Raw genomic sequence first — 11028 nt, 5'->3', positions numbered from 1 at the left:
CTGAGGGGTGGGGACAGGAAACTACATTAAAGCAATGCAAATGTCATAATGTGTAACGGACATGGTCGGTCCTGATATGCACGTCTGTAGACAGCAGTGTATGTGTACAAGTTGCAGTGTCCAGTCGATCAGTCCTAGTGAAATGGAGGAGTACACGAGAGCGGAATAAGCAGACCTGATTTTCGAATACGGATGAGCCAATGGGAACAGTAGACAAGCTCACAGATTGTATCGGGACAAGTACCCTCGTAGGAGACATCCGGCCCATATCATTTTTTTACGACTGTTCCAAAAGTTAAGGGAAGAAGGACACGTGGTGCCAAATTACAATTCCATTTCCACACAACTATTTTTGCTTATAACTTTCGACTCAGTCATTTCCGGCCCATGGTTCCTTATCTCAAATTGATACATGTGCCCTTCGCCAACATCCCTGAAAGTTTGTAACACCATGTTGGAAACACCCTGTATATCTTCGTTATAGATTATTCATAACACTTGACCTATAACCAGACACAAAAAAAACAACAAACAGACCTATAAACAGACAGAAAAAAAACAACAAAAAAACAAAACAAAGGAAAAACAGAGCGGAGTAGTGCATAAATTCCTTCACGTGTAAACCTCAGATCTCACGGAATCAACCAAAGTGTCCAGACCTGTGAAGCAACGGTCAGCGCGTCTGGCTGCGAAACCAGGTGACCCGGGTTCGAATCCCGGTCGGGACAAGTTACCTGGTTGAGGTTTTTTTTCCGGGGTTTTCCCTCAACCCAATACGAGCAAATGCTGGGTAACTTTCGGTGCTGGACCCCGGACTCATTCCACCGGCATTATCACCTTCATTTCATTCAGACGCTAAATAACCTAGATGTTGATACAGCGTCGTAAAATAACCCAATAAAATAAACCAACCAAAATCTATTATTATTATTATTATTATTATTATTATTATTATTATTATTATTATTATTATTATTATTATTTCGACTGCTAACCGTAATGGTGAGCACAAGTGTTTTCGCACAGCCCAACTACGTAAAGTATCTGTTAGTATACACTGAGAATTTTGCTGAAGTAATCAAGTACCGCCAAGTAAGGACACTAATAAAATTTTATTGTCCGGCTTGTGCGAGTTTCTTTGACAGGAATTTTTTTTAATGTGGCTTTACATATTATCACCTTGACAGCACGAACAAAGGGCATGCACATTACCATCTCTGTATGGAGTGAGTCATCATCAATCTATACATACATCCATCCATCCATCCATCCATCCATAAGTATCTAACTCTCTTCCGACCCATCTTTCATCATCCATTAATATTTATTCATCTACTCATCAACCAATTCAGCTATCCATTTACCCATCAACCAATCAATTAGTTCACCAGTCCTATTGATTCATCCATTTATCAATCAATCCATCCATACGTCTACTCATTACTCCACCCATGAACACTTAATCAATTCACCAATCCACCCATCAGTACATCAATCCACCCATCTATTCATCAGTTCACCGATCTACCCATCAATCTACCAATCTACTGAACAGTCCCCCAATCTATCCGTCAATCAATCCATCAACAGGTCAATCAACGCACCTATCTGCTCATCAATCCACACATCTAACATCCACTATTCTACCCATCAATCCATCCATCAGCACGTCAGCACATCAACCAACTCATCTGTCCAGCTGTCAATCTACCAATCTACCCATAAATCCTATCTACCAATTCACCAATCTACACAGCACTCCACCAATCTATCTTTCAATCCACAATCTCTCATTCTACTCATTAATTCAATGTTCTATCCGTCAATCTAACCATCAACTCATCAATCCACATATCCACCTATTTTTACAACCATTAATCTTCCCCAACACACACAATCAGCAATCCAATTCAATCCAATCCATCCCTTTATCTATCTTATGTATCTGTTTCTCAGTGAGTCAGGTTGTCAGTCTGTCTTCCTTTCTTTATTTTCTCTCATCTCCCTTTTCCTCCTCCCCTCTTTCTTCGTTGTATTTTTCATATCCTATTCCCCTTCTCTATTTTCTCTTCCCAGTCTTCATATCATCCTTGTTCTATCTCTTCTCTTCCCTTATTTACTTACATCTCCTTTTCCTCTTCAAAGTATTTTTCATCTCATTCTTTTCTCTTTCCCTTTACTATTACTTCATCACTATCCTTCTCACCTCTATGGTTCATATCCTTTTTTCTGTCTATAGTTTACCAAAAAACAAGAATTGTACTGTGTAACAAAGTCCTGAGGTGATACGAAAAAGGACATTAATGTTTTAATTCAGAACTCACGTAATTTAGAAAATCACGATCTTTTGATTTAGGGTAAATTTGATGTTTTATAATGCACTTCAAAAGTAACAACAAGTACAGCAATATTATGTACAGCTGGCGCCAGCGTTTTTGGCGTATATCCTACATATATAGTACCCAGTTTGTGAGCATGTTGCTAGTGCAGCTGAGAATGGTACCACTTCCTATATACGTTACATCAGCCATTTGCCAAACTCAGTTGTCAGACTGCGACAAATGTAAAACACTAGCACTTAACGTTCCTATTACTTTTTTCACACGCCAAGAACGGTGACGCGGACTGTACATCTTACTGTCTTAAGAAATCTAGGCTGTTAAGATTTGGCGTGAACTACATGAGGCCACCAACAGTAACAGTTAACCCTCATCTTATAGGACTTCATCTCACCTTGATGGGAGCACAGAGGCTCGCTACATGCACCGAGGAGGCAAGTCAGCTCGCGCTGTTCTGCGGAGCAATTCAGTTGCTGCTGATTCGACACTTGAATCAGAAGTGGATCAGAGATATTTCGTGCGGTGAAGCATATCACGGACATGCGAAGAAGTGATTCGAGCAGAACATTACTGTGGTCAATTCTGCATTATCGTCTTCCTGTGTTTCTGTTTGTGTTTCCAAATTTAATATGCCTATTATGAAATGTTTCACGTTTTCCGCTGCGATTTTCCCGTTATTCTTCAGTTTATCTTCGTCATCTGAGGCTGACTTGATTGTGCTGACTAGTCATGGCCCCGTCAGAGGCACAATTCTCATATCGTCACGCAGCAATCGACCATTCTTCGCTTTTATGGGGATACCATACGCCAAACCACCCGTAGGAGATCTCAGGTTTAAGGTATGACTACTACTTCTTGAGTTATTGACTAATTAATTACAATGTAATTACATAATTTGCTTATATTATGCAACAGAGTGGACATCCAATTTAAGATCTCATAATACACTAGGGACCGTATTTTTACACTCTACCTCCGTAAATATGTATGCATTTAAACTCGCATTACTTCCAAAATACAGAGTGAAAATCAAATAGCCTTGCAGATTTCGATAGTGGATACAGCAGAGCAGTCTTGCGATGGTGACTAATATTTGTGGGAAAGTTCATAGTTTTTTCAGAACAAATGTTTTTCCAAATGTTTAACAATCTTTTATTCGGTAACTAATCGTGATTTTTGTCCATATCGATAGGAAATCTAATAAAAAAATATTTATCCCTTTGGCGTATTTGAATAGCGTGAAATGTTTTCGTGTAAATTTAATTTTAGAAATGTCTAAATTCAAGCCATTGCACGTTGCGAGCAAGTGGCAACGTCTTGGCAGAGAGCAGCTCACCTACCTAGACTCACCGAGTTCGTTGACCTCTTACATCTGTATCACGAGTAGAGTGTGTTAGCGACGATGTTTCCGGACTGCTGAAACTTCAAACTCAATTATCTAATTAACCTTGCATTTAATCACAAAATGTAATACTACAGGTTTTCTATTCATTTACATGTACCCTATCGTACCTTTCAATCAGCAAAGTTATTTCACTTTTATTCTGTATATACGTAAAGCACTCATATGAAATACAAAAATCATGTTTTCACATTATTTTGAAGACAAAATAATCTTCAATATTTAATTTTATTTTATGCAGCACCTCAATGGTACAATGACATAGGCCTGCAAAATTAAGGGTCATAAAACCTTTCCAAAAATTTATGTTAAATTTATGGTTTCTTGAGGTTCTGAATCCAAAGCTGAGCTCAGATTTTCTCTATCACTTACCATTTTGCAGTAACATGCATTGGCACTTTTACTAATGTGAATGTAGCGTAATTGAATTTAATATGGTAAGATGAAGTGAAACATCTTCTGTAGCAAATATTAAAGATGTATTTTACTGAAACTATTACACTGTCATAATCAGGCTTAGAGACTTTGGACCCGATAGAAGAAAACAGTGCGATTTCAAGTTGGATAGCTGGACTGTAGTGGGTGGGGGCAGTGATGGTAGCGACCTACCTGTCGTCCCATGTGCTTTATTTACTCAGTCATACTCATAAGGCAGGGAGAGGAAGTACTGTTCTGATAATAAAAACAGTCCCGTACATCTAGTTCACTTTGTCAGAAGAGAGGACAGGAGATAGCAGTCTAGTTTTTATCTGTGCATGCGGTTATCTATCTGATTAGTCGAAGAATATAATTAACAGTAAGTATGCCAAACGTGATAGGCTCTAAGACGCATTTATTTCTGCAGGAGTTCGGAAATGATTATTTTAAAGTTAATGGGGACCATGTTACATGTAAATTGTGTCATGTCAGACTAAGGGGAGACAAAAACGATACAATGAGACCCACTGTAACTCCCGAAAACATTTCACCGGGATGCCACCGGACTGCTGAAGAGATACGGGCGTCCTTTAGTGATATAGACTGTTTCATCGCTAACTGCAAAGTAATATTTTTGAAATCTCCTTCACGAGTACTAACGTTCAAAGAAATTACACCCACTGTTCCTCTGCTTCCACAGCCTGTAAAATCTCCGGATTTCACGACCTTGAAGAGTAATTTGGATTTCATAGAACATAATTTTCCTGTTGTGCCTAAAACAATTAAACTTCTTGAAGCGTCGAACGAAGAAATGCCTGCAGTTCTAAAATTAATTGAGGAGATGACGAGAGTAATTGATCAAGCATCATCTACACCAGCTAGTAATCGTGTTAAACATAAATTAAACTCAGTTTTGTGTAAAACACTGGATATGCGATATTCTGTGACAAAAGACATGCTAGCAGGGAGGAAGTCTGCGGACACTGCTGGAGTAGCGAAGATAGGTTTCAATAACTTAGTATTCTTTTTTTCGGTTTGCACCAATTACATCATGTGATGTAGAGCGGAACTTCTCCCAATATAAACTTTGTCTTGCCAGCTACCGAAGAAAATTTAGTTTTGAACCTTGAGAATGTATGTTGTAGTACTCTGTAACAGTTCAAATAGTATTCTAGAAGAGAAATCTGGAAAATAAACAAGTTGAACAGAACATAAATTCTCATTACATTATATTGTAAATAGATTGTATATATTGTGAATATAATTTATATTGCATATATTGCGGCGATATCATGTATTATACATCATAAGTTGTGTATATTGTGTATGATTATTATGTATGTTGCGTAAATATTGCACATGTGCTTATGAAAGAAGCCGAAAGGAAATGCATATTAATTTATTTTGAAAATTTCGCATTATAGATTTTTATTTTAATCTACGTAAAGATTAATTTTTTGGTCCTACAGAATTTTTCTCCTCTTACAATCATTTTATTTTAATGTTTGATAAATTAGTTGTCTTTCTTTGGAACGTCACTGTACAGCACCAGCAGACTGGACTGGGATTGGTTTCATGTACACATGTCTCTCCTTCTGCCGACTCCAATCCACCTCAAACACAGTGAGAAAGCTGCCTATAGTATGGACTTAGTAAACTTATTCTATCGGGTCCAAAATCTCGATGTCTGGTCATAATTAACAACTCACATTAGTCAAATGCTTTATATCGCCTTTTCTCTTCACGGTGATGTTGTATTTGTTGTATTTCCTCTAGTGTGAGGTTCAAGAGATGTTCTTTGTGCTGCTGTTTTTGTTCCCAGTGACTGCTTCTTGCTCTGGTGTCCCATTCACAGAGGAAATATTGGAACTTAGTACACCCAGCCTGCTGACCAAGAAGCATACACAAATCTCTTAGATCTCCACAGATCATCCAGTTATGATCTTTATATTCTATCTTTATAAGAACCAGTTCAAGATTTTCATGTTTCTTAAGGTGTACCGAATGACCAACAGATAAAGAAGCATACTTGTTGCCATTGTGTAAAAGCACTGCCTTCAGTCTTCTTTTGGAGGAATCGATAAAAGTCTCCATTCAACCACTTCGCACTGAACATTAAACTTTTATAACAAACCAGGAATATTACTGCAATATATTAAAGCATCCTCTTGTGTAAATTCCTCTTCTCTACTCCTGTACCAATGAAGAAATGTTCCTGTTGCCAGCAGATTCTTTTCTTTTAATCTGGAGAGTAAGAGCTCAAATTTTCCTTGGGATTACCAAAGCCTCTACATTTTACAAACAACTTTTCCACACAAAGATATTAACGTAACCTCTTAATCTTATTTCAAACAGCCTCTCCAGCCTGCAGAGTCTTGGACCGAAGTGAAAAATGCAACAGTCGAAGGATCGATGTGCCCACAGGTCAGTGAATGGACAAATGCTGCGGAAGGCGAAGAAGACTGTCTCTTTATAAACGTCTTCACGCCAAAGGTGAGAACACATTAATGCAAGTTCTCCTTTTTGTTTGTGATATTTAATTCAGTCCGAAGTTAAACAGTCCTTGGCTTACGCCTTGGTTTGGGCGCAGATCTGAAACTATACAGAACCGTCCACCTAGTTATAGACTAGAGGTTATTTTCGCAAAAATATACACATATACCTCTTAAGTTCTTAAGTTAGGGGAGACTGTAGTACCTTTGCCATAGTGTACATTTGAACACGTGTAACTTTTTGTACTAACAATGTCATTCTGTGGTTGACGTTGATACTAGTTTGTAAAGTAAATTCCAGAGTGCACTAGTGTTGTAGTTGAAGGTTTTTCCTCACAGCCATTTTGTCTTCGTCATCAAGTTTATGTTTTGAGAACTGAAAACGAACATTTTGTTGCCTCAATTTTTATTTATTTGTGTTCATGCTTTGTTTAACTTCAAATATTTGATATCACAGCTTGGTTGTCTACAATATTGTGAGCAATACATTTAATAAGTATTCTTGTTGAACCTAACCTAAACCTAACAGTATGCTTTTTTCTAAAGCAGGCATAGTCTTGTACCTTTGAACACTATTACGTAATGTACTTCTGAACACTGTTCATAGGTACAAGATGTTAGTAAATAATTATATAGACTGTACCATCCTATCATAATAAGTTCTTAACTGAAAAAGTAACACGCGTAATTATTCGTCACTTGAATTTTTATCAAATTTTAAGTTATTTTTATTATTGTGTATTCCACTTTAAGAAGTAAAACTGGCAAAACGAGGGATCATACTGATACAAATGCAATGAATGCTGTAATTGCTGCAATTACCGAGCAAACGAACATCATTGCGCAAAGCCTGCAAAGTTCATAAAGTTAAATTGGGGACTCTTCATAAACATGTTAAAAATTACAAAAACTTGGGGTCAAGTGGACCACTTTCATACAATATTCGCTGTGATACAAAGAAAGTTTTCTCTAAAGAGGAAGAGGAAGTATTGGTTGGTTATTTAAAAACCTGTGCTAAAATGAATTTTAGTTTAAGTAAGAAATCTGCTAGAGAATTGGCATACAATTGCAAATAAAAAGAAGGCTGCATGTCAGTGGGATGTTAATGAGATAGCTGGGAAGGAGTGGATGCGTCTATTCATGAAGCGACACAAAAACAAAATCTTTTTAACAAAAACCAGAGGATATTTTGTAACAGACCGCCCACTCCCAGTTAATGCAATGCCAAATGAAAGTGTGCCTAACACATCAGAAGCTACTCTGAATCTCTCTATGTAAAACGCACGAGTGTAAACGCATCGCACACGATGATTCCCGAGCTATTCCGAGATGGGACTTAGTCTCTGAACAGCGACCAATTTCCATGTCAAGGGTGTACAGCAGTAGCAAAAAAACGGACCAACCCTTGTAGCTGATTTCAGAGTCTTGTTTACAGTGACAGCACGATAGACTGGTAACTAAGACTTTCGTGGTTCGAATCCTGCCTGGGAAGGAAACTTTTTTTTTTCCTTATTCAAATTTATTCCCAATACTTTTCGATTGCAGCGATATTTTAATACTTAATTAACTTATTATTCCCAGAACATGAATTTTACCACCTTATCTTCTAATGGCTTTCGAAATGGGCTACATCAGCAGTCGAAACTAGAACAATTTCAATAGCCTAGATTACGCGCTATCTTGTGACTGCGGGCGTGGCATGCGCAGTGGCTCATTTCGGGGACTTTGATTATTCCGTCGGTCCGGTTTTTTTTTTCTCACTACTTTACATACCAACTATCAATTCGTGTGTCGTTAAATTATTACAGTTGGTGCTGTTAAATCACTGCAAAACCTATCGTAAATTTCGTATAATATCAACCATAAGGTACCAAATCAATGTAGTTAGAAATAATGTTTTACATATAAACCACATAATAAGTGACTAATGTGCAACGTGTTTGCAGCTTCCATCTGGTCCCAACGCCACGCTACTCGCTGTTATGGCCGTGATTCATGGTGGTGGTTTCACCATCGGGTCTGGTAACAGAAATGCCTTAGGACCAGACTTCCTAGTGGATGAAGATGTGGTGATTGTTACCTTCAATTATCGCCTTGGACTTTTAGGTGAGTACACTCCAGCTTCAACTGGAAAAAAAGAGCTGCGGGGAATGGAGAGAGACGGATAGAGTAGCTGCAGTTAATTTCAGATGATTTATATTATCAGTATATAATATGATCCCTGTCCGATGCTTTTCAAATTCACTGCGAGCTAAAGCAAGGAGATGCACTGTCACCTTTACTTTTTAACTTCGCTCTATAATATGCCATTAGGAAAGTCTAGGAAAACAGAGAGGGTTTGAAATTGAACGGATTATATCAGGTGCTTGTTTATGCGGATGATGTGAATATGTTAGAAGAAAATCCACGAACGATTAGAGAAAGCATTGGAATTTACTTGAAGCAAGTAAAGAGATAGGTTTGGAAGTAAATCTCGAAAAGACAAAGTGTATGATTATGTCTCGTGACCAGAATATAGTACGAAGTGAAAATATAAGAAATTAGAAATTTATCCCCTTAAAAAGTGTAAAAATTCAAACACCTTGGAGCAACAGTAACAAATATGAATGACACTTGAGACGAAATAAAAGGCAGAATAAATATGGGAAATGCCTGTTATTATTCGGCTGAGAAGCTTTTGTCATCTAGTCTGCTCTAAAAAAAGTAAACAAACAAAAGTTAAAATTTATAAAACAGTTATATTACTGGTTGTTTTGTATGGTTTTAAAAAGTGAACTCTCACTTTGAGAGAAGAACACAAGTTAAGGTTGCTCGAGAAAAGGTGCTTAGGAAAATATTTGGGGCTATCAGGGATGAAGTTACAGGAGAATGGAGAAAGTTACACAAAGCACATGTATTCTTCACCTAACATAATTATTAGGAAAATTAAATCCAGACGTTTGAAATGAGCAGGGCATGTAGCACGTATGGATGAATCTAGAAATGCATATAAAGTGTTAGTTGGAAGACCTGAGGGAAAAAGATCTTTGGGGTGCCGAGACGTAGATGGGAGGATAATATTGAAATGGATTTGAGAGAGATGGGTATCCCATCTCTCTCAAGTTCGTAGGTAATGGATTAATCTTGCTCGGGATAGGGACCGATGACGAGCTTATGTGATGGTGGCAATAAACCTCCGAGTTCTCTAAAAGACATTTGTAAGTAAGTTTATTTCATTTAGTGTTCTGCCCAAGGGCAGGTCTTTCATTGCAAACGCAGCTTTCTCCAGTCTTTCCTATTTTCTTCCTTCCTCTTTGTTTCCTCATATGATCCACATATCTTAATGTTGTCTATTATCTGTAAGTAGGTATTTAAAATAGCTAGAACTATTTTTCGTTTATAATGAGATTGTAACTCGCTTGTGAAAGAAAATACATCAGGAAAAAAGCCGTTAGAGAATAAATAAATGAATGAATGAATGAATGAATGAATGAATGAATAAATGAATAAATAAATGAATAAATGAATAAATAAATAAATAAATAAATAAATAAATAAGTAAGTAAATAAGTAAACAAATAAATGAATAAATGAATGAATGAATGAATAAATAAATAAATAAATAAATAAATAAATGAATAAATGAATAAATAAATAAATAAATAAATAAATGAATAAATAAATAAATAAATAAATGAATGAATAAATGAATAAATAAATAAATAAATAAATAAATAAATAAATGAATAAATGAATAAATGAATAAATAAATAAATAAATAAATAAATGAATAAATAAATAAGTAAATAAGTAAATAAATAAATGAATAAATAAATAAATAAATGAATGAATGAATGAATGAATGAATGAATAAATAAATAAATTAATTAATAAGTAAATAAATAAATGAATGAATGAATAAATAAATACATAAATAAATAAATAAATAAATTAATTAATTAATTAATAAGTAAATAAATAAATGAATGAATGAATAAATAAATACATAAATAAATACATAAATAAATGAATAAATACATCAAATAAATGAATATATAAATAAAATAAATAAACAAATAAGTAAACAAATGAATAAATAAATAAATTAATTAAATAAGTGAGTATACATATATATATATATATATATATATATATATATATATATATAAAACGGGCATTCGCTCTCGCAGCCACAAAATCTTTGCTCGGATTTTTTCAGTCCTCCGAAAGGAAAGAAGTGTGAATTCAATAAAGTTGCCTCAAATTATTGTTCTCCGCGGTTCATAATTCGCGAAAATAATTAAATAAAAATATTCGTCCGGTGCTGAGTACGCCCTTTATCTTCGCAATGCCTGATATGATAAAGGATGATTTTCGAGAGTATAAAAATATTTCATTG

At 35.7% G+C, this 11028-nt stretch overlaps 1 protein-coding gene across 2 annotated transcripts in view; it reads left to right on the top strand.

Annotated features, from left to right (window-relative positions):
- Window positions 1-2726: 2726 nt before the first annotated feature.
- LOC138696775 (juvenile hormone esterase-like) overlaps window positions 2727-11028 on the top strand; it is a 43089-nt gene continuing 34787 nt past the window's right edge. For both annotated transcript variants that reach the window (XM_069822171.1, XM_069822170.1), the window contains exons 1-3: window positions 2727-3178; window positions 6514-6651; window positions 8597-8756. In XM_069822171.1, the coding sequence (XP_069678272.1) occupies window positions 2969-3178; window positions 6514-6651; window positions 8597-8756 (508 nt within the window). In that variant the 5' untranslated portion in view covers window positions 2727-2968. The remainder of the gene's footprint in view (window positions 3179-6513; window positions 6652-8596; window positions 8757-11028) is intronic.

This window comes from Periplaneta americana, chromosome 3 (genome assembly GCF_040183065.1).
Source record: "Periplaneta americana isolate PAMFEO1 chromosome 3, P.americana_PAMFEO1_priV1, whole genome shotgun sequence".
NCBI lineage: Eukaryota > Metazoa > Arthropoda > Insecta > Blattodea > Blattidae > Periplaneta > Periplaneta americana.
Note: the sequence above shows the minus strand (reverse complement) of the source record. Positions and strands in the feature narration are given on the sequence as shown.